Raw genomic sequence first — 24,671 nt, 5'->3', positions numbered from 1 at the left:
ACACTTCATGCCCTGAGGCACCGGGAAGCCCAGTGCAGGATAGGCATGCTGAATGACCTCCACTACCCAGTGAGAGAGTCTTTGTTTAGAAAGCGTGGTCTACGGCCTCCATGTCAGATGAAAAGACTGTCTGTCGTTCGCAAGCTAGCCATCGCCTCCATGTAATAATAATAATGAGTTGGATTTGTTTAGCGCTTTTTTCACACTGACTCAGAGTGCCTCCAGAAACCCTGATTCATTCACACCAGACCCACCAGTGATGCTAAGCTACGTTCTAGCCACAGTTGTGGCTGCCATTTTGCGCCAACAGCTCCTCCAACCACCACCACCAACATTCATGCACCATTCATACCCATTCATACGAGGCAATGTGGGTAAAGTGCCTTGCCCAAGGACACAACGACAATGACTTGACAATGACTACCCCCCCCGTGGGCCAAAAACGACCCGCAAAAGGCTCCAATCTGGTCCCACCAAGCAAGGTGGTTATAAGGTTTTTTGGACATTTCATTGTCTTTTGCACCAGAATGTTTAATTAAAATTTACTTTATGTTGAGATTGTGATCATTTTCAGTACTAACTGTTTGATCTTGCAAAAATATAGACAATTCCATTACGTCCACTGTGACCACAACAAAGAAAAACTTTGAAGTGTAAATTTAAAGGTTATTATAACAATATTTTATCAGTCTGGTCCACTCAGGATGAAACTGGACTGTCTGTGGTCCCGGAAGTAAATTTAATCTTATTTAATAATTATCTTATATACATCTTATATACATCTTATATACATATACAATCTATATTGTAAACATCTTTGTATTGGTTCAGTTATGTGCTTTTAAATAACCATAACATGTTTGGTTCCTTCAGTATCAACTGGTCCTACAATTTGTCCTCACGACCCGTCCGTCCAAAGAGAGGACACCTGTCTTCAGGGGACACTTTCCTTAGGATTTTAGGGCGTCCCTACATCCTAGGTTTTACTGTATTACCTATTAAAAATTAAAGTGTGTTTTCAGTCAAGTTTTGACTTGTTCATTCATAACCCTCATGTTCTGTTGCTGTGTTGTGTCTTTGTGTACAGTGTGGAGGTGATTCGTCTCGGTCAGAGTAAGTTCATCAACTGGGACCTGCAGATGTATTTTGCAGAGAAGGACACACCAGCCAAGGTATGGATTTTTTTTTTTTTTACTTTTACATATTTAGGAGGTAGAAGTGCTCCTTGTAATCAGACCAATATTATTCAAGACACGAAAGCACCACATCAAAATCATAATTTCTTCCTCCATTTGAAGTTTTCTGATGTCCTTATGTCTAAGGCTACATTCACACTGCAGGCAAACACGATCCAATTCCAATTAAAAGCTGTGCCTTCTTTTTTTTGTTCTCCAATCTCGTTCTTTCCCTCGTCATCATGGAAGCTCCTATTGCACAACCACTTGATATGCACGCTCTGATTGGGCGGGTCTCCTTCTAATTGCGGAAACATTCTTGTACCTTTTTTCTTAATACTTTTACAGTTTTAATGTGATTTTTACAGAAGTGTTTTTTATTGAGGTGGGTGGTTATACGTTGTCTGTGGTGTAGCATACATATTTACTTCCGTTAATGACGTGCTCCTCGTGACATCATTACAACATGCAGCTGGTTAGAATGAATTAAAAAGACTGCGTTCACAGCTTTTCTACAGATATAAAGAAGAGAATAAACACATCTGACCTTTAAGCCGACAGTCTCAGTTGTTGTCAGCTCTAGACCAACTGTAATTAAAGCTGCAAGCAGCGTTGGTCGGGACCTCGGACCCCTGGTCCGTCGAGGTCGTCCCAAACACGGCCTCTGGCCCAATCATACCCCCTGGCCCCTTTAAATATTGAATAAATTGAAATTTTGAAGGTTTTACCAAAAAAGGACTTTTATTTAGAAAAATGTGGGCGGGGTTTTATCTTGAAAGCCAACTAAACGCTAATGTAGCTCGTGGCACAGAGGCCACCACGTAACTTTTCTGCTTTCCATAGATGAGGATCTATTAAGCAACTTTCAGTTGGGGTTGGTCCTGTAACCCTCCCCCCAGTCTGGGGTCAAAAGTGGGTGGGACCTGGCTAATTAGCCAGTGATCCCTAAACCTCGCGCCCCCATTAGGCCACCCCCCAAGTATCAGCTCAATTGAGCAAACTCTGGTAGCATGCTGCCTAGCATAATCCCTAAATACTCATTTTTTTGAGAGGCTGCTAGTGGGGGAATCCAATATGGTCGCTTCCTTGTGATCGCTGCCATTTTGTTCCGAATCACCACCATAGCGCCACTGTCGGTGGGAGGTGGTAGTACATGAAATATGGCTGCTTCCTGGAGAGGCTGCCATTTTGTTCCGAAGCGCAATCACAGCGCTACTGTTGGTGGGACTCAGGAGTACATGTTCCGCAGTGGGACTCAGGAGTACATGTTCCGCAGTGGGACTCAGGAGTACATGTTCCGCAGTGGGACTCAGGAGTACATGTTCCGCAGTGGGACTCAGGAGTACATGTTCCGCAGTGCGACTGTACTTCTCTAGAAATGAAACCCCCGCCAAGATACCAAGAATGGAGAATAACTGTAGTTTCTTCAGCAGGAAGGAGGAAATGTCCATGACAAACCTTCAACAAATACCTATGACAACTTTAAAAGAATCAAACCATCATAAATCATGTCATTGTTCTTTATTATATAAACAAGCACAGGGTACTTTAATAGAGAAAACCCAACTAATCCACATGAGCGACGGTGGAAAGGAAAAACTCCCTCTAACAGGAAGAGACCTGCAGAAAGCAGACTCAGAGGTGGAGGCTTCCTGCTGGCCGGGTGGGGTGAGGGGACAGAGGAGAGGACAGAGGAGAGGACAGATGACAGAGGAGAGGACAGATGACAGAGGAGAGGACAGAGGAGAGAGGACAGAGGAGAGGACAGAGGAGAGGACAGACAGATAGATAAGAGAGAGATCCACTCTGTGAAGACTGATCAGGACAGGAGGCTTCAATCCACCTTCAGCTCCACTGTCATGTCCGGTCGGTTCCCCTGTGAGAACATGTTAGAACGTTCTCCCTCTGGCTATGATGACCTCTGCCTCAGGCCTTGTAGGACCTTCATCGGGATGATGATGAGGATCTGAAAGACCTTGACAAGGTGCAGGTAGAGAGGTTTACAAAGACACACAGTATTGAGTACTCTACTTCTATGATGTCCTCCATTCCATTGATCATCTTACTTCTGGGAGCAAAACATCAAAAGGTAACGGACGAGTCTCTGGTCCTCCTTCTGGATTCCTGGGACTTCCTCCATCTCCTTCAGCATCTCCAACATCTGCTGCAACACAGAGGAAGACAAGTAGACAAATCAAACTGATGTTAGGTAGAAACTGAAAGGAAACGTCCTCAGTTTGAGCTGCTGCTTCAGGGAAAGTGATGCTGACGACATCTTCCAGAGGTTCATTCTGTCTGAACAGACCCTCGACTCCATGACATCATCATGGAAGATCTGAAGACAAAGAGCAAAGACAGAACATAGAGCAGCTCTAGAGAATAGAACCACTAACAGCACAGTTAGTTTCCCTCACCTTGATCTGCTCTCTGGAGAATACTGTCAGGATCTCCCCAGGTGACTGACTCCCCGCAGGCCACGCCCCCCCTCCCCCCTCCCCACAGAAACTCAGGACAACATGGTCCACCCCATTCCCACAGTCACCTCCAGGAGACCTTCCAAACGCAGAACTTTCACCAGAACACAAACTTTTCTTCCTTTTAAACGTTACCCTGAGCACAGCACCAGCATCACAATGGCTGTTTTAAATGTGCGCTGGATTTTAAACAAAACTTTTTTTTATGAATGACTTGATGTAAGATAACAACTTAGACTGCCCTCTACTGACTGAGACATGGCTTGGTACTGAGACATGGCTTGGTACTGAGACATGGCTTGGTACTGACCCACCAGTTGTTCTTACTGAGGCCCCCCCACCAAACCTTAATGTTTTATCTTCTATCAGGGTGGAGGGAGAGGAGGAGGAACTGCATCCATCACTAATGACACATGTTGCCCATCTAAAGTGGCTTTTAACAGTTTTACCTCTTTTGAGTACCACACTTTTGTTTTTAGCAGCCCCCCATCCTCTCTTTAATTATATACAGCCCCCCCATCTCAAAGAGAGAGAGAAGTTGAGGGGGGGGGGGGGGGATAACATACAATACCCTTGTTGTGCTACATATATTATTTGCAGTTATCACACTGATCCAAATACTTTACAACTGTTATTAGATTAAACCAGCCTGAGCAGCTCTATCTAGACAGTAACATGATTTTCTAGATTAAAACAGCCTGAGCAGCCTTATCTAGACAGGAACATGATTTTCTAGATTAAAGCAGCCTGAGCAGCTCTATCTAGACAGTAACATGATTTTCTAGATTAAAGCAGCCTGAGCAGCCCTATCTAGACAGGAACATGATTTTCTAGATTAAACCAGCCTGAGCAGCTCTATCTAGACAGTAACATGATTTTCTAGATTAAACCAGCCTGAGCAGCTCTATCTAGACAGTAACATGATTTTCTAAATTAACCAGCCTGAGCAGCTCTATCTAGACAGTAACATGATTTTCTAGATTAACCAGCCTGAGCAGCTCTATCTAGACAGTAACATGATTTTCTAGATTAACCAGCATGAGCAGCTCTATCTAGACAGGAACATGATTTTCTAGATTAACCAGCATGAGCAGCTCTATCTAGACAGGAACATGATTTTCTAGATTAAACCAGCCTGAGCAGCTCTATCTAGACAGTAACATGATTTTCTAGATTAAAACAGCCTGAGCAGCCCTATCTAGACAGGAACATGATTTTCTAGATTAAACCAGCCTGAGCAGCTCTATCTAGACAGTAACATGATTTTCTAGATTAAAGCAGCCTGAGCAGCTCTATCTAGACAGTAACATGATTTTCTAGATTAAAACAGGTGTGTGCGTCCGTCCGTTCCCTGGGTGTGGCCGGAAACTGTTGTGGGGGAACCCGTAGCAACACCCCGGGGTCCGTAGCCATCGGGCCCGGACATCGCCACTCCGGCAGCCCCCCAGGTCTGGGGAGGCCCCAGTGAACCACCCCAGAGAGCCCCGCCCCCGCTCAAAAAGCACCAGATTGAGAATGCAGAGAGGAATCCCCCCCAGGCAAGAGGAGCCCACAGGAGAAGGATAAAGGGCACAGGGCCCCAGGCCCCGACCCAAGCCGCAGGGCCCCCGTGCCGAGCGGGCCGAGAGCCCCCACCACCCCCCCCAACCCGGCAAGGCAGAGATGGCCCCAGCCGCCGCGCCCCAGACCAGACCCCCCCCAGACCAGGAAAAGCGATGGCCCGACCAGGCCCGGTCGGCGGACAGTCAACTCTCTTCTCACAAGCTAACACACTCACGCACTTGGGGGGGGGGGGGGGTAATGATGCCTCTCGCCCCCCAGGCCACCAGCCGGGCCCCCACCCGGCCACCACGAGATCCCATCCTCCACTAATCCAACAGCGAATGGGGAAGGGGCAACGCACCCCAACCCCCCCATGAGCGCCATGCCCGAGGGAGCGCGCCCCCCGCATTCCAGCCGCACTGACCCCGGGCCGGGGTGAGACCCCAGCGGGAGGTTCTGGGGGGAGCCACATCTCCCGCCCTCCCTCACCCTGTGGATGTAAGGGTGTGTCTTTGTGTTTTGAGGAGGTGGGTGCAATGTGTGTGTCTATGATGCGGTTTAAAATTGGGGGGTAGCGGGGCACGGGCGTTCTACCGCTGACAAGCGGCAGAACCCCGAAAGCGGCTTACCCCCTCAAGACCCTGCGTGACTGGGTGTGGTTAAAATTGTGGGTGGTGCAAATTCGGGGGAGGACCCAGACCATAGTTAAGTAGCCAGGACCCCCCACCCTAGGCACCGCCCCACTGTTCCCTATTGTGGAGTGATGTAAGGCAGGGAGGGTGCTGCCCCACCCCACCCCCGAGCGGCCGGCTTAGGACCCGGGGAACAAACCCCCCCCCCGACAAGGCGCCGCAAGGGGACCCAGGCAGGGAGCCCCCACCCCACCCAACGGCCAGACAGCAGAGTCTAAGACCCGCAGGGCCCAGTGCGAGCCCGGCTGGAAGCCAGTGGTTACGGAAGCCCCCCCCGCACGCACGCACGCACATACATACACCTCCCATACATCAGGCCCTGGAGGTCTCTCTCATTTAGCTGTCCATTCAGAACCCGGAGCCCCACTGTCCCCCGCTCCCCCAGATCCGGGAGCGAGGCAGTCCCGGAGCGCAGCTGCAGGGGCCAGCCCGCCCCACTGGGGGAGGGTGACAGAGGGAGGACCCACCCTCGGTGTCGCAGCGGGCACCCCCACCAGAAAGGGGGAGGCACGCCACCCCCAGGCCCCAACGCCCCCCCGCCCCCCCCAGCCCGACGGCCCAGCCGGGGCCCGACCCCCAGCACGCCCACCCCACCCCAGCGGGAGCACCCCCAGCCCAGAGCAGAGCCCTCCCCACACAGATCCCCCAGGACTCCCCAGGCCAGGCCGCAGCCCCCCAGCATAGACGCTAGGACCCCCCTGAGCCCGCAGAGCCGCCAACCACCCAAGCCACAACGCCCCAACCACTGACGGCCCCCAGAGCCCCGGGGTGAAGCCACCGCCCCCCCACAGGGCTACATGGTGTATTTAGTTATTGGGGACCAGGTGGATTTTTAACATGTCACACAGCCCACTCCCAGCAGAGGTCTCACCCTGGTCTTGGTCATGTCTTATGGACTGACCATCGGTGTGTCCTCTGGTGTTGACCTGGCTGTGTCCCACCACTTTTGTTTGTTTTTTAATGTCACCAGTCTTAACCAGCAGGAGGCGCCGGTCCGAACGGCGAGGAAACGCTATATAACTTGTGAGGTGGCTGAACATGTTCTATCCAGAATGTCCCTGCTGAGGTTTGACCGGCTCCATGTGGTCTTATTGTTGACCATCTGAACAGGAAACTAAAGACAACACTAGACCTGGTGGCCCCAATTATCACAAGAAACCTAAATAAAGCCAAAGCACCAGCACCATGGAGAAAGAAAGAAAGTGCAGGATTGCTGAGCGGAGGAGGAGAAAATCCAAACTCACCATTCACTGTGAAATGTTCCGGGACATTCTCAAGTCCTACAATGGAACAGTCAAACAGTCTTTCAGGACTTTCTACAAACATAACCCCACACTCCTCTTCTCCACCTTCCACCTTTTAAAAAATTTTTTTATAAAAAATTGGTGTTTGTCAATACTTTTATTTAGAACATCCAAATATAGACAAAAATAGTGATCACACCAACATCCTTATACACTTTAAGATACTTTCGTACAGCAACAGAGAAAAGGGATATTGTATATTATTTACTCTTGCATACAAATATACATTAAACATTGTGAAATGAACAGTGTTCAAAATATACAATTAACCTTAGAAACGAATTGTAATTCAAAACAAACATTAACTTTACTATATGATCACTGAGCACAACATAAATGTGTCACGAGCCCCGTCATCTCACCCTCACCTTCAAACCACGCACGCACGCACGCACGCACGCACGCACGCACGCACGCACGCACGCACGCACGCACACACACACACACACACTTCCTCACTATGTATGAAGAGTAGAAAGCAGCGGTTCAGGATCAAACCTAAGCTGTTCTATCTAAACTATAGCTATAATGTGATTACTCAGGAGGCATTAAAGTGGGAAATAAAGGATTACCATGTTTGAAAGAATTCCTCCCTGGGGCAGTTCTTCCCTAACAGTGTACTTTATTTTTCCCAATTTGAGGAAAGACATGATCTCCCTAAGGCATCTGGAAAAGGATGGACTTATGGACGAGTTCCACTGTAATAGTATTGTGTGTCGAGCAATGAGAGATGTAAAAGCAATTATTTGTTTCTGCCGAGAATTCAAAGATAGCGCCCTGAGGTGATTACTGTAGAGATGGTTTTGATGGATCCCTCCCAATAAGCATGTAACTCTGGACATAGATGAAATAACACTCCCTAAAACCTCCGTTATATGTTCTTCCTGTTACAGATATCCTGAACAGCTGAGTATACGACCTGAGATGAGCCCTGTGTAGTACTTTAAGTTGTTTGAGGCTAAGCCTCACACAAGAGGAGGTCGTTTGAACCCTGTTAGTGGCTACCTCCCAGCACCTCGTACGTCTCTCCATTCAAAGCAAAAGATTTTTTGTTCCATGACAAATACAAACAGTTTGGGGGAAAGTATTCCACAAATGACAGCATTGGAGAGTTTACTGGTCATAACATGCAAACTCAGAATTAAGTAATTGGCTTTATGTTACAAGTATATTAAGAACCTGTCAAAGATGACAGATTTATATATTTTTTTTGTCTAAATATCTTGATTATTTCATCTAATCTGTGAAGGTGGGAAGCAGATGGGAGTCAGCTGTGTGACCGGTGGTGTTTCTCCTCCTTCTCCTCAGGCTCGAACCACCACCCTGAATGAGCAGCTGGGTCAGATCCAGTACATTTTCTCTGATAAGACTGGCACTCTGACGCAGAACATCATGCAGTTCAAGAAGTGCACCATCGCTGGACGCAGCTACGGTACTGAAGATGTAACTTCGTCTGTACGAAGTTATTCACCCTCCAAAGTTAGAAGTACTGATCTGACTGTCAGGGACCTTAAGTGGGCACAATAAAGGGTCATTGATTTCATATTGAAACATATATAGTGTGTTTTTACACTGCTAAAAACAGTAATATTACTTTAATAATTATTTGTTTGTGTAAATTGAGCTTTATAAAATCCTAAATGCAATTTTTCATTCAATTGATCAGAAATCTTTATTCAATGTCACATGTTTGACCTCTTTTCACGAGATAAATACAGGTATATTTACTACAAATGCTGAGACCATCAGGAAATTAGGAAATTAATCAAAGGGAATTGAAGAATTAATCAGAGATTCTGCCATCTAAATTCTAATTAATGTGATGAAAAAACTCAGCATTGGTGAAGCCAAAAAACTGATCCAAAGTCAAAAATTCTTTTGACCTTGTCTGTTGTACCGAGGAACAGTAGGTAAACTTTATTTTTTAAATCTACTGGTTAAAAGCCACAACCGATCTCTTTCCTGTCTTGATCTAGAGTTAATGTTTCAGAGAGATTAATCTTGAAGACGTGAAATTTCACATTAAATAGTGAGGAATCATTTTGATTGAAGGAACCCCTCAGACAATCCTCGCATCCAGTCTAATCTGAAACTCACCGAAATGTGAGCGCCAAACAGAGGAACACACATACTCATTAACATCAGCAAGGCAACAAGCAGTTGTCTCGGGCCACATCTGGACTCTGAAAAGATAGTAATTGTGGTTTTAGTGACACGTACATGCGCTTATATTCCACCTCATGCCAACACGGAGGAAGCGTGTGACATCATCCACTCTGCTGTTGCCCGGAGGCTATTCTGTTAATATCTGGTGACTTCAATCATGGAAATAGTTGACTCAGCACTTCCTGCTTTCACCCAGTATGTGGATTGCAACACCAAGGGAAACAAGGACAATTGACCTACTGTATGCAAATGTCAAAGATGTTATACATCTGTATACAGTGACACGAAAGCGACTGCTTTGAAACAACACACTGGGATGTACTGCAGGACGGCTCTTAACTGTGCCACAGACTACATCAACTTCTGCATGGAAACAGAAGCACTGGATCACAACTGACATCGGGGGCCGTCCGTATCAAAAGAAGGCCTTTACAGACCAGCAGGAGCTCAAGCGTATGCAGAAGGAGCTCAGGGTTCAAAATTGTTCCCCACAAAATGTGTAACTGTATTATGGATGTCATCCCAAAAGGGTCTAATAACTGGGCAGGCCCAACATATACAGTATGTGTATGGTCTGCCATGTGGTTACCACATTCTCTCCAGCAGTTAGATTGTGCATTGGGCAGTCTAGAGTTTTGTTTTGGGGTTATGAAAAACCTGATCAAGTTTTTCCATAAGAAATCTCTCCACCATTGTGAAGCTGAGGTTGAGATTTGAGTCCTGATCATATTCGTCCAATCCTCCTGACCAATGGAAAGTCCCGATTCCTTCTCCCATTTTTCCCTCACATAATTTGTTGAGTGGCCTCTTAGTTCATTTACATATCCGTACAGTTCTCCGATAATCTTTTTGAACAATTTGGTTTTATAGGCCCTAACGAACATTTGTGTGATACCCGTCATATTTGTAGGTAAAGATCCCTTAATATTTTTGTTAAAATAATGTCCGAGTTGAAGGTACCTATAAAAATCCTGTCGGCTAAGATCATATTTCTCTGACATAGATTTAAAATCTGGGAATTCCAAATCATTGAGCAGAAGACATAATGTAGTAACTCCCTGTTGCTCCCACTGTTTGAGTGGCCAGTCTAAATTCTGGCTCGTAAATAGGCCATATTAATACCCGGATTTCGTTCTGCATATTAAGTTGTTTTACTAAGCTGGCCCAGGTGTCAAGTGAAAATCTCGTCCATTGGCTCTGTGTATCATGTTGCTTAGCAACCAATGGGCATCCTAGGAGACTCTGTAACGGTGTATCTATGTGAATCATGTTGCTTAGCAACCAGTGGGCATCCTAGGAGACTCTGTAACGGTGTATCTATGTGAATCATGTTGCTTAGCAACCAATGGGCATCCTAGGAGACTCTGTAACGGTGTATCTAACAGAGAGAGTCCCATGGTTTTCCATTTTGCCACATATTCTTGGTTGCACCAAAGCATCAGTGGTTTTATCTGTGCCGCTAGATAGTAATCTTTAAGGGTTGGTAAGGCCACCCCCCTTTGTTATCTGTGCTGCTAGATAGTAATCTTTAAGGGTTGGTAAGGCCACCCCCCCTTTGTTATCTGTGCTGCTAGATAGTAATCTTTAAGGGTTGGTAAGGCCACCCCCCTTTGCTTTTTGGCAGCTGCAGAGTTTTATATCTCACACGAGGATGTTTTCCATTCCAGATGAATCGGGATATCACCTTATCCCATTCTCTAAATTGTTTATCAGGAATGTGCACGGGGAGAGACTGAAACAGATAGAGCAGTCTGGCCAAGATGTTCATTTTTACTGTCATTATTCTGCTCCCAATATCTCGGGGTAGAGGAGTCCACCTGTCAAAATCATCTCTGATTTGTGTAGAGATCAGGTTGTAGTTTTTATTGTACAATTGAGATATGTCTTTTGTTAATTTAATCCCCAAATAATTGATAGATGTTGATTCCCAGTTAAATTTATATTCATTTTTTAGTTCCAATGGTGGTGTGAAACTGAACACTAAGGCCTGTGTTTGGTTAATATTTAGAGTGTAGCCAGACATTGCTCCATACATCTGCAAAAGATGCATTAATTTAGGGATTCCCAACACAGGATTCTTTAGACTAATAAGAACATCGTCTGCGTACAGACATATCTTATATTCTGTGTCTTTTATAACAATCCCTTCTAATATTGGATCCTGTCTTATGGCTTGTGAAAGCGGTTCAATAAACAAGTTAAAGAGTCCTGGGCTAGCTGGACAACCCTGGCGGCAACCTCGACGCAGGCTTATTTTATCGGAAAGGTCCCCATTAACTTTTACCCTGGCTATTGGGTGTGTGTATAATGTTTTAATGTTATTTATGAATTTCTCATGAAAGCCAAATTTTTCCATAACTTTATAAAGAAAATCCCATCCCACAGAGTCAAATGCTTTTTCTGCATCTAAGCTGAGCAGGATAGCCCCAAATGTCCTGTTTTCTATATGTTCAATGATGTGGAGGGTTCTTCTGACATTGTCCTGGGTCTGCCTGCCTTGGATGAAGCCTGTTTGGTCCTCATCTATCAATAAGGGCATCATTTCCTCCATTCTTTTAGTTAAAATAGCAGCATATAATTTATAATCCTGGTTCAGGACACTGATCGGTCTGTATGCCCCACATTCTTGTCGGTCTTTTCCCTCTTTTGGTATAATTGAAATATTCGCCTCCCTCCATGACGGGGGAAGGATTCCCTCCTTCAAAGTATGGTTGAAGCTCTTATGCAGTATTGGCAATAAGTCCTCTTTTAGTGATTTATACCATTCCCCTGGAAATCCATCCGTCCCTGGAGATTTACATGGTTTAAGGCTTTGCTAATTTCATCAACTGATATTTCCTTAATTAACTTATCATTATGAATTTTACCGAGACAGGGCAGGTCTAACTGATCCAGAAATTTTTCAACTTTGTATACATCAAATCGTGTTGGTTGAGTGTAGAGATTTTCATAAAACTTCTCAAATGCCTTTTTAATTCCTTGTAGTTTATATGTGGTCTTTTTGGATATGGGGTCCCTAATTTTGTAAACTGTACTTTCTGAACCTCCAAGCAGGTCTCCTTGTGGCTTTAGAGCCTCGTAGTGTCGTTGTTTTGTAAATCTGAGCTTTTTCTCTATTTCCTCACAATATATCTTGTCAATTTCTTGTTTTATAGGTCTAATTTGTAACAGTAGTTGTGGGTCCTTGTTTTTACTGTGTTCAAGATCCAAAAGGTTTTTTTGCAGGTCCATGAGTTTTCTGGCTTTTTCTTTTTTAAGAAAAACGGATTCTGATATAATTTTACCCCTTAAGACAGCTTTTGCTGCATCCCACAATATCACTGGATTCACATTTCCATTATCGTTATCTGCTAAGTATGTTTTTATCTCGCTCTTGATTTTTTCCTTGAATTCAGGGTTGTTTAGCGTACTTAAGTTCAGTCTCCAAGTTGTTGTTTTAAGCCTGCTGTCAAGATGTAATTTTAAGTAGACAGAGGAGTGATCTGATAGATCCCTTTGACTAATATTACATTCCTTTATTCTGTGTCTCTCAGAGGCATGCATAAATAAATAATCAATCCTTGAATAAGCATTATGTCTGCTTGAATAGTATGTGTATTCTCTATCTTGATTATGAAAGTCTCTCCAGACATCCATGAGACCTATATCCTGGACTCCCTTTTTAATCCATCTTTCAGTACAGGTCATTCTCCTTTTCGTACTAGACATATCAAGTTTTTGATTTAAAATTACATTAAAGTCTCCTGCACAGATCATGACTCCTGCGGTTTGAAATGCAATAAAATCCAGTATTTTTTTATAGAATGACCTTTTACCGTCTGGGGGGGCATATACATTTAACAAGGTCACCTCCTTGTCTTCTAATCTTCCTTTCACTATAACAAATCTGTCTTTAGTTTCTGACAAAAGCTCAAATTGAACAGAGTTGGGCAATAGAATAGCCACACCCCTTTTCGTCCAGTTTTAAATGATGAATAATAGGTATGTCTAAAACCCATATTCTGTATTTTTTCATGTTCATGATTAGTTAGATGAGTTTCTTGCAGAAATATAATTTGTGCCTTTTCCTTTTTAACTTTGGATATAATTTTACTTCTCTTAATAGGACTCGTCAGGCCGTTCACATTAAGGGTGACAACTTTAAACTCTTTGTTATGCATTTATGAATGGAAGTTCTCTTATGTATGCATTTATGATCCCCAGAAACGAAGGAAAATAACTATGTACAACAAACAAAGCACAGAAAGAACAAAATAAACCATCATAGAACATTGTTTGGTCTTCCAACATGGAGGTGCTCCCTGCACCTCTTGTGTGGGGGGTTAGTCCCGCTGCTGTGTGGCGGGGCCCTCGAGGGTAACTAAAAAAAATAAAGTAATATAAAAAACAACAACAACCGGTACTTATTACTAAAATAGAAGTCAGCTTCAATGAGTTCAGCTTACCGTTGGCGTCCCGGCATACATAGCGCTACACTCAGGGACTCACCCCGAAATATCTACTTTAATAGAAGTGGGATGAGGTTCTTTAGACGCCAGTTGGGTCCGTTTCAGCGGGGCAGGTAAATCCACGGAGTGACTCCTTGGTCCGGTGTCGGTCCTCTCCTCTGTCTCTGCGCCGCCCGTCCTTCACCTTCTCCCACCGGGGGTTTGGCCTCGTCGTTCCTCTCGGGTTGCCCTCATTTCCCGGCGGTATCGTGAAGCCTTTGCATTTTAAATCCTGAGCGGCCTGGTCTGCGCTCTCGTAAGTGACCGTCCCCGACTCCAGGAATACACGCATCCGGGTCATCGGTGTGTGAAATCTGATGCCCGCCGCCTTCAAAGCCTTCTTGATTGGCAGGTATGCTTTACGTTTTTCCATCACTCCGGTCGCATAGTCATGGTCAAAGAATATCCGCTTCCCTTCCACCGTAATGGGCTTTTTCCACGCTGCACTGATGATCTTTTCTTTTGTTGAATATTTCAGAAATCTTACAATAGTGGATCTGGGAGGGGCCGTGTCTGCAGGTTTAGGTCCAAGCGCACGGTGTGCACGCTCAATACCCAGGTCATTCATTACGGCGCTCTCATTCAGCTCCGTTTTTATAAGGTTTTCAATGAAATGGGCCATAGAGGTCCCCTCGGCGCCTTCTTTAATACCCTAAATTCGGATGTTGTTGCGGCGGGAGTGTCCTTCGAGCTCTGTTATCTTTGATTTCAATTCGAGCTGAGTCAGGCGCAGCTCCTTTAGAGCCTCATCAACCTCCGTGCCGAGTGATTCCACCTCTTCAATGCGCCCCTCGGCCTCGTCCATTCGGCGTGACACAGTCTCTATTTTCCCCGCGGCCTCCTCCATCCTCCGGTTAATGTCTGCTCTCATCTCACCAAGCTGGTTCTTTACATCCAGTTGAAACTTAAACTGGAACTCCGATAGCTGTTTCGAAATCTTGTTTTCCAGTTCTGTCATTGCTTTGGTCATCGTCTCGCTTATGTTGTCCCGAACAAAAGCTAACGGGGCCGTTTCTGCGGGACATTGCAATGATGAATGATAAATGGACGACCCCTCTACCAACTGAGCTATGACCCCTCCCAAAATGCCGATAAAATGGTGAGAAAGGCCGGCTCTGTGGTGGGCACAGAACTGGACAGTCTGACACTGTGGCTGAGTGACGGGCGCTGGACAGGGTCCTGTCATGAACAACCCACTGCGTCCACTGTAAAGTGCAATCTCCAAGCAAAGGAGCCGTTTCAGTGATAGCTTGCTGTTCTTGTCATGCTCCACTGACAAACTGAGGAAACCTTTCCTGCCTCTGCCATGCGGCTGTTAAACTCCTCCAAAGAAATGAAAAGTAAAAGCTGAGGCCAATGACTGTGAAACTGCGGATTTCCTGGAGGGGATGAATAAACTCTCCATCTATCATCTAGCTCCCATATGTGGAAATGCTTTGGAACAAAAGCCTTCGATCTTTCATCTACAGAGCATTAAGTAGAAACTACAATGTGGATCCTTCAATAACGACCACAACACAAGATTTACCTAATGAAAGATTACTTTATCTACTTTCATGGAGTTCATTCAGCTTCATCTGCTTTACTCTTTTCAATGAAATCAAGTTTTTGAGGCCTCAGTACCGAAATATGAACTGCTGCTGTTCCCCATAGAGCATCACTTCCCACAGCTCTCATGAAGTACAGTGTCAATATTTGTATTAGTGTACTGATGTGAGGAGTTTTCATTGGAATTTCATCTTCTCTTTGCCGCCACAATGACAGTTGATCCTATTATTGCCCCACAGTAGTCACATGTACTGCTTACTCGATAGAACGTTTTTACTTTTGGTTCATAATAAGCAAAGAATCTGTTTTGTAGCAACCTGCATCATTGCAAGGAGAAGAATCGTCCAGTGGTCATCTATAAGAAACGCAGAGCCAACAGGGTAAAGGCTGCAGAAAGATGCAGCACAAAGCACATCTGACTAATTTACTGTGTGTAATACAATTCAAGCTGCGGGCTCGGAACTAGTGGAGACATATTATTGATTTGTGTAACCAGAACTCCTAGACTGGTTCTGGTTTAGCTTCTCGTCAACACTTCTGCAGGTTTTCATTCCACGTGGTCTCTCTTCCAACACAGGTGACCCAACCACAGCAGAGGGAGTGTCTCTGGACCGAGGAAGGGTGAGATACATGAATGATTTCAGTTTGAAAAGAGACTTCTGGAATGAATGGAATCTTTAAAAAAAACTTTCCTGGTTTCATCAGCTGGTGGACTGGAGCTGGAACCGCTACGCCGACAAAAAGTTCCCCTTCATGGATCATCTGCTGGTAGCAAACGTCCGATCCAAGAAGGATAAAGAAGCCAACGAGTTCTTCAAACTGCTGTCCCTCTGCCACACGGTCATGGTGGAAAACAAAGATGGTGAATACTGCAGTTCACCAGCGTTTGAGATAAGAAAGCAGTCCCATTGAAGGGCAGATAACCCAAGCTACCCTGCATGGGGCGATAAAGATGCTGTCATTATCCTTTATTACTCATTTGTAATATTTAGACTAATGTGGTGAAAAAGATTCCAGGTAGGCAGCAGCTGGTTTAAAAGGTGTTTTAATTCACTAAATCCTGAACATCCACTGGTGCTAATGCTGGCTGGCTTTTCCACCATGAGAGCATTCGGAGCAGTTCAGTGCATTCTCTGTGAAACGAATCCATCCATCACTTTTGAAACGAGTTTCCTGCTTCTCTGTCAGGCGATCTGGTGTACCAGGCAGCGTCTCCTGACGAGGGCGCTCTGGTGACGGCAGCCAGAAACTTTGGCTATGTCTTTCTGTCCCGCACACAGGACACCATCACCATCAGGGAGATGGAGCAGGAAACAACTTACGAGATGTTGGCACTGCTTGACTTCAACTCGGACCGCAAGCGCATGTCCATCATCTGTACGCACACACACACACACACACACACACACACACACACACACACACACACACACACACACACACACACACACACACACACACACACACACACACACACACTAAAGCTGCAGTATATTTTCAAGTGTGGAAATGTGCCATTTCACTCCTCATCCTCCATTCTTCATCCTTCACTCCTCATCCTGTCATTTCTCCTCCAGTGAAGTTTCCTGATGGTCGTATTCGTCTGTACTGTAAAGGAGCAGACACTGTTGTCTACGAGCGACTCTCTGCAAACTCTAGATATAAGGAGAGCACACAGACGGCTCTGGATGTGAGTTCACCTTCTTCCTTCTTATTTGTGTTCAGTGTATTCCTCCACCTAATGCTGCTGCCATTGGATCGTCTGCCTGTGAAATAGAAACGAGTTTCTGTATTTCTGCTTGGCAGGCCTTTGCCAATGAGACCCTGCGGACACTTTGCTTGTGTTACAAAGACATCAGCAGGGACGAGTATGAAGCCTGGTCCAGGACACACAAAGACGCCCAGGTGGCCATGGTGGATCGAGACGCCGCTCTGGACCGTGTGTACGAACAGATCGAGAACAACCTGCTGGTTAGTAGAAGATGGATAAAACATTTAAAGTCCATTTTATTACATAACTAAAAGCATCCGAGCTCTAACAGAATTCAAGAACTCTTGGTAATTAAACTATGTTCAGTCTAAAGAGTCGTCTTTCTATAATTAGCTGATTGGAGCCACTGCTATTGAGGACAAACTCCAGGACGGTGTACCAGAGACCATCGCCAAACTGGCCAAGGCTGACATCAAGATCTGGGTCCTGACTGGAGATAAGAAAGGTACTACAGAGACGACTGCATGTGGGATTTAGTGGAGAGGGCCAGGAGTTCAGCAGAATGCCTCTGCTGATCCAGAGCTCATGTTTCTTTCTCTTCTTATGAAATATCCTCAGAAACGGCAGAAAACATTGGCTACTCCTGCTCGCTCCTGACAGACCACATGCACATTCACTACGGAGAGGACGTCAAGTAAGTCAACCTCAAGTCTCTGGTGGACAATCAAATAGTTAACCTTTTACGATCCAGCTCCTGAATGAGACATTGTTTATCAAAGACGTTTAGTCCAGTGATGGACAGGTGACGTGTCCTCAGTATCCTCAGCTTTTCACTCAGGACTTGGAGGAGTATTATCCAGCTGATGAAAAGTGCTAAAATATACTATAACTTTTCTCAAGTACAATGCAAACATTTAGTATTTGTTTTTTCACTTATTCTACATCTCAACATGTTGTATCCAAAATCAGAAAACTTTAGGAACCATGCAAATAAAGCACAATGTGAGCAGCAATAAATAATCATGATTCATAAAGTGCAACCTCAACATGCATTACACTCAAATATAGGCTCACACCGTCATGTACTCCAGTGGAGACATCTGGAAGGGCCTCATTTCTACTTTTCTGCTGCTTTATTGTGCTTTCCTTTGGTAATACCTTCTAGTTTCATTTCATAGTACATAAATCAGTTGTTTACTGAGGGAGAGAATGTGGGTAAGTGTGTAAACAAGCACTCCATCTGAAGTCCATTCACCATTACATTTAGGACGTCAGCACTGATTGGAATAGGTGTGTGTGTTTTATCTTACAGAAAGACTCCTCTGATAATGGAGGACTTTCAGAGTCTGCAGTGATTTCATCCCTCGCCCCTCATTTAGTCTCTTTCACAAGCGACAGTAAGTCGTTTGTAATGATGTGTCTCCATCTACAGTGAGAAGCTGAGGATCCGACAGGCCACCAGGAGAAACATTCTCCCAACATTCAGACACACGAAGAAGAAACCAGAGGAGCCGTTCTTCCCCGAGCCCGGCAAGAACGCCCTGGTCATCACTGGAGGATGGCTGGTGAGTGTCAGTCCCAATATTAACTGGGATGTTCCTGTTCAGCATAATCAGAACCTCGAAGCCATTTGTTATCTAGATAATTCAAAAACTGCCAGAAAGTAAATCAATGGGGCTTTTTGCCCATATGCTAGTCATTACAATGGCCCGCAGGACCTCCCCAGGACAAAGGTCCAATCACATACAAGCTTTACCAGCATTGGTACGATCATGGAAACGTATTCAAAGCAGGAGCTGACACACTCCTGAGTGACCATTATCTTTTTAGATCGTTTTTTTGACTCACTCCTGCATTGATGTTTTCATGCTGATGTTTTCTTGCCGCATTTCTTTAGAATGAGATTCTTTATGAGAAGAAGAAGAAACGCCGTCGCCTCCGTCTTCGTCGTCTGGGAAGAAGACCACCTCCAAGCAACCCCCAGGATGGACAGCCCCTGAACGAGTGGGAGAAAGAGATGAGACAGGTAATGTTGGCAAGTGTTCACATGAAGGGTCGTGGATACACGAAGGAAAACGTCTGGCTTCAGGAGTGTCTTTTTCCACAGATCGACTTTGTTGACATGGCCTGTGAGTGCGAGGCAGTCATCTGCTGTCGCGTTACACCCAAACAAAAAGCGAACGTGGTGAGTCTGGTGAAGAAGTACAAGAAAGCTGTGACGCTGTCCATTGGAGACGGAGCCAATGACGTCAACATGATCAAGAGTAAGGACCTCAAGCCACAGTCCTCAAGTTTACTGAGCAGTTCCATGTTTCATTGTATTAACTCTGATCTCTGTCCGTCCCCCTCTGTCCTTACCCGCTTGTCTGTCCCCTCTGTCCTTCCCGCCTGTCCTCCTCTGTCTATCCCCCTCTGTCTGTCCTCCTCTGTCCTTCCCCGCCTGTCCTCCTCTGTCTATCCCCCTCTGTCTGTCCTCCTCTGTCCTTCCCCGCCTGTCCTCCTCTGTCTATCCCCCTATGTCTGTCCTCCTCTGTCCTTCCCCGCCTGTCCTCCTCTGTCATCCCCCTCTTTCCATCCTCCTCTGTCCTCCTCTGTTCATACCCGTCTGACCGTCCTCATCTGTCTTCCTCTGTCTGTCCCCCTCTGTCCATCCTCCTTTGTCCAACTAGCTGCAGACATTGGAGTGGGTATCAGTGGTCAGGAGGGAATGCAGGCCGTCATGTCCAGCGACTATGCCTTCGCTCAGTTCCGCTACCTGCAGCGCCTCCTGCTGGTACACGGACGCTGGTCTTACATCCGCATGTGCAAGTTCCTGCGTTTCTTCTTCTTCAAGAACTTTGCCTTCACTCTGGTCCATTTCTGGTACTCCTTCTTCAATGGATACTCATCACAGGTCAGCACTTGTTTTCTGTGAACGCAGTAAATCCCTGCCTTAATGTAATGTCATTGCTTCTTAACAACTACATATTAGTCACAGAGGACAGTTCTATATATATATATATATATATATATATATATATAATTGTATCCACACAGTGATTGCATTTGAAAGTGCTCAGCAGTGAGATGTGTTGCCTATTTCAGCTGAGTCATGCTGAACACTGTCCTCTTCCTCCAGGTTGTCTTTGAAGACATGTTCATCACTCTCTACAATCTCTGCTACAGCAGCTTGCCCATTCTGCTGGTTGGACTTCTGGACCAGGTAATGACACTCTTAAACATGGAGTAGACATTCGTTTCAAAAGTCTACATTGCTAATGAGATAATGAGACAAAACATGAAGTTTCTTTTAACAAACGTGACTTTTCAAATACAAAGTCAGATCATATGGTCTTATTAGCCCTCAAGACGATTTATTTTCTAAGAGACGTTCTTCTTCCTCCTGAAGGACGTTAATGACCGACTGAGCCTGAAGTTCCCAAAGCTCTACCTGCCCGGGCAGCAAGGCTTGTTGTTCAACTACAAGAACTTCTTCACCAGCTTGTTCCATGGCATCTTCGTCTCGCTCATCATCTTCTTCATCCCCTACGGAGCTTTCCTGCGAACCATGGGGCAGGATGGAGAGGCGCCTTCAGACTACCAGTCCTTCGCAGTGGTCACCGCCTCGTCCTTGATTTTTGCCGTCAACTTGCAGGTCAGACGTTCTGCTCAACCTGACATTTCACTATCATGAGTTTTTATTCAGTCTGATTGAGACTAAATGTACTTTGTAGTGAAATTATACTTTGTTATTGCCTCAAAGATGTGAAATATGGAAGTTTTATATCTTTTTTCAGGCAATAGCTGCGTTTACATGGTCACTTTTTTGTTAATCAAATTAAATTATTTCGAATTATAGGATCAGATTGACCCGTTTACATGAACACTGAATAAAATAATCCGAATATTGTGTCGTAAACCTACATGGACTATAATCAAATCAAAACCTGAACTACAACACGTCCTCCGATCAATCCTATTTTGAATTGGGTAGTATGATCAGATTGAAGGGTGTATGTGGCGCTGTGGCAGTTGTTCCCCCACAGAGGCACAAAGTCAGGACGTCAATCAACCATTCTTTTATTTAATAAGCCAAAACCAAACTCAAAACACACACCAGACCCCACTGCCTCTTTCAGGCTCTTCTGTGACTCTGTGTGTTCACTCCTGCCTGTCACCCTGTAGGGACGTCCGTACTGTCCCTCCTATCTCCTTATCTATGGACTTTACCCTAACCTCTGGATGACATCACGGGGTTAAGGAAAGGTGTTAGGAGGCTTCCTAAAGGAGATAAGGAAAGGTGTTAGGAGGCTTCCTAAAGGAGTTAAGGAAAGGTGTTAGGAGGCTTCCTAAAGGAGATAAGGAAAGGTGTTAGGAGGCTTCCTAAAGGAGTTAGTGAAAGGAGTTAGGAGGCTTCCTAAAGGAGTTAGTGAAAGGTGTTAGGAGGCTTCCTAAAGGAGTTAGTGAAAGGTGTTAGGAGGCTTCCTAAAGGAGTTAAGGAAAGGTGTTAGGAGGCTTCCTAAAGGAGTTAGTGAAAGGTGTTAGGAGGCTTCCTAAAGGAGTTAGTGAAAGGTGTTAGGAGGCTTCCTAAAGGAGTTAGTAAAGGAGTTAGGAGGCTTCCTAAAGGAGTTAGTGAAAGGTGTTAGGAGGCTTCCTAAAGGAGTTAGTGAAAGGAGTTAGGAGACTTCCTAAAGGAGTTAAGGAAAGGAGTTAGGAGGCTTCCTAAAGGAGTTAGTAAAGGAGATCACGGTGGTGAGGCAGTCAGACTTTCACTTAGTGACGTCATAATAAAGCGACGGCGGCTCTAGTTAGTGACGTCTGCCATGGTGGGGAAAGAACTACAAGTTTCTGAAAATGAACTACAAAAAGTTAATCTGGGTTCTAGATGATTTAAAGTGGTTCTAGGCAGATTATTGCTTTGAAAAAGGAGCAGATCATGTAAGTTACCAGTCATCCTGAGTTTCCCTGAACGCTCCGATAAGCGGGTTCCTTTAAATGTTGTCAACGCAAGGAATTGTGGGGGATCATGAGCTGGTCTTCTTTGGTAAAGGAAGCATCAGTGGTTCCTTGGCTAAAGGAGGTTCTAAAGGAACCATCAGTGGTTCCTAGGCTAAAGGAAACATCAGTGGTTCCTAGGCTAAAGGAGGTTCTAAAGGAAGCATCAGTGGTTCCTAGGCTAAAGGAGGTTCTAAAGGAAGCATCAGTGGTTCCTAGGCTAAAGGAGGTTCTAAAGGAAGTATCAGTGGTTCCTAGGCTAAAGGAGGTTCTAAAGGAACCATCAGTGGTTCCTAGGTAAAGGAAACATCAGTGGTTCCTAGGCTAAAGGAGGTTATATAGGAAGCATCAGTGGTTCCTAGGCTAAAGGAGGTTCTAAAGGAAGCAACGAGCCTCCTTTCCTTTGCTCATTGAGAACTCAGACAGTCCTCATCATGGCCGCCACACTAAAGACTTCCGGGGTGAAGGAGAAGTGGACAGAGGAGGAGACAGGAGGGACTGTTTGGACGTAGCCTCAGTGTCTGGGCGGCTCCTCCTTTATGGGCAGAGAGGTGAGGCAGCACACCTCATTCCCATCAGGGCTTAATCACCTCTCTGCCACAGACGCACATTTCATCGGGTTGGCATTTAATGTGATTAGTTTCTGTCCATGTAACCACAGCTATTGAGCTTCTTTTAACGACTGCAGAATTCAACTGTATGTGGATGTATGGATGTTGTTTTTTAATGTGTTATGTCCTTCACCTCTGGTTGATCAGATCTCTCTGGAAACGTCGTACTGGACCTTCGTCAACTGCTTTGCGGTTTTGGGCAGCATCGCCATCTACTTTGGGATCATGTTTGACATCCACAGCGCAGGAATCCATGTCCTCCTGCCTTCAGTGTTCACCTTCACTGGTCAGTCAGCTCAGATCACATCCTGTCCAGCTCTATCAGTCAGACTTTGTCTGTGTGTTTGGTTTCTACTAAAAAGAATGGTCCTGGTCTTAACTCACCATTTCAGAACTACAGAAAAAACCTGCTAAATTCTCACCGAACACTTCTCTCATCTTTTCTTATTTTTTCATTTAGTTGAAATACTTTTCTTCCTGTCTGCCCTCTTGCTTTCTTGCGTGCCTCTAGTGGGTGGGGAGAAGGTAGGATATAAGAAGATCACCTACATTTCCCGAATGAACAAGGCAGTGGTGCTTTTCTTTTACAACCCAAAGTATGTGGCTGAGCTAATTGAAAGCGGAGTTGTGATCAAAAATGAGTTCATCCCCCTTGCTGGTCCACTCAGATCACCGTGTCCATTGTCCCTCCCATTGTCCCTCCCTTTGTCCCAAACGAGGCTCGGTAAGTTTGGGTGTGGTTTCCGTACCGTTGGTCTTGGCTGTAAGGACACAAAGATGTCCCGTCTCTGCGGTGACGGGTGTTCATGGTTGAAGAATCTGCGACTCAGACACTGTGTTGTTCCGTGTAAAACATGAGGTAGGTATTTGTATGGTGTATGCGAACTCTGGACGTTTTGAATGTGGAAAGCTGGACCCTAAAGTGATAGCATGTCTACTGCAGTGGCAGCAGTTCAAAGAGGTGATGACCGGGGTGTGGGGAGTCCCTGAGGACGTTGTGGACCCTCCTGAGGCAGCGGGGGAGGTAGATACATGCTCTTCCTATGATGGCTTTGACGAGAGCCTCTCTAAATATGAACGGGGGTAGAAATGCCAAAAAGAGGGATAATTAGACAGAAAAAAATCGATGTGCTCTTTTTGCAGGATACTTACAGCGATGCCCGGACTGAAACGGGTTTGGGTTGGAAAGGCCAGCATGTGATGAGTCATGGCTCAAAGCATAGGAACAGTGGCGGCGTTTCAAAAAGGTTGCATTTGATGGATAGGACTCCCCGTATGGGTGAGGAGGAAATGTGGTCTCCTCTCATTCCCTCATCAACGGTGTACAACTCGTAAAAACCCGAACACTTGGCCAGCATAATGGCTTCCTTGAGATCAAGAAAGGACGCCACGCGAAAAGACAACACAAGGTTAGCCTTAGTTCTGCAGATGGTGCCTCAGAATTCAACCTACAACCTACTGTCTTTGCAGCCAGCTATGGATGCAGTGGTTTTTGCTTTCTTAAAGTATCATTGCTATTGTTACTCATTATAAATTCAGAAATATTTAGCTTCATAACATATATATTTAATGTATGTGCCCACATATTTGTGTGTGTTCATATGCATATAAATGAAGAGTAATAATTTACTGTCCGATATATGACCGCTATTTAACATATTTAATTAAATTGTGATAATCCAGAATTTATGCATCCATTATTCTATATTTATTCAGAACTGACAAAAGTACCACTGAATATTAGAATTACTTTCTGCTATATGGCATAACATATGAAGCTGGGCAGACGGAGTGGTAAAGCCACTCTCATTGCTGCTTCCAGAGCTGCTTCCAGAGCAGTCTGGCCCTCCACCCGGGGCTTCACCTCTGCACTTTGTTTGAACCGTATATTGGGAGAAAGAGGCGTTTCAGGTGGGGAAGTGCTGCATCTAAAAAGATGCAAATGTTTAGTGTTCCCTTAGGGACGGAGTTTCTGTAGATTTTTGTC

At 45.1% G+C, this 24,671-nt stretch overlaps 1 protein-coding gene across 1 annotated transcript in view; it reads left to right on the top strand.

The window, feature by feature from the left end:
• The window catches only part of atp8b1 (ATPase phospholipid transporting 8B1), a 95,002-nt gene that overhangs the window by 59,785 nt on the left and 10,546 nt on the right, over positions 1-24,671 (top strand). The window contains exons 13-28 of the mRNA XM_080477493.1: positions 1,088-1,172; positions 8,496-8,619; positions 15,966-16,009; positions 16,094-16,250; positions 16,577-16,765; positions 16,966-17,078; positions 17,195-17,359; positions 17,493-17,604; positions 17,718-17,793; positions 18,532-18,664; positions 18,997-19,125; positions 19,207-19,363; positions 19,769-19,992; positions 20,218-20,301; positions 20,488-20,733; positions 22,832-22,970. Coding sequence (XP_080333619.1) covers positions 1,088-1,172; positions 8,496-8,619; positions 15,966-16,009; positions 16,094-16,250; positions 16,577-16,765; positions 16,966-17,078; positions 17,195-17,359; positions 17,493-17,604; positions 17,718-17,793; positions 18,532-18,664; positions 18,997-19,125; positions 19,207-19,363; positions 19,769-19,992; positions 20,218-20,301; positions 20,488-20,733; positions 22,832-22,970 — 2,177 coding nt within the window. The remainder of the gene's footprint in view (positions 1-1,087; positions 1,173-8,495; positions 8,620-15,965; positions 16,010-16,093; positions 16,251-16,576; positions 16,766-16,965; positions 17,079-17,194; positions 17,360-17,492; positions 17,605-17,717; positions 17,794-18,531; positions 18,665-18,996; positions 19,126-19,206; positions 19,364-19,768; positions 19,993-20,217; positions 20,302-20,487; positions 20,734-22,831; positions 22,971-24,671) is intronic.

The sequence above is a fragment of the Lipophrys pholis genome (assembly GCF_963383615.2).
Source record: "Lipophrys pholis genome assembly, chromosome: 12".
NCBI lineage: Eukaryota > Metazoa > Chordata > Actinopteri > Blenniiformes > Blenniidae > Lipophrys > Lipophrys pholis.
Note: the sequence above shows the minus strand (reverse complement) of the source record. Positions and strands in the feature narration are given on the sequence as shown.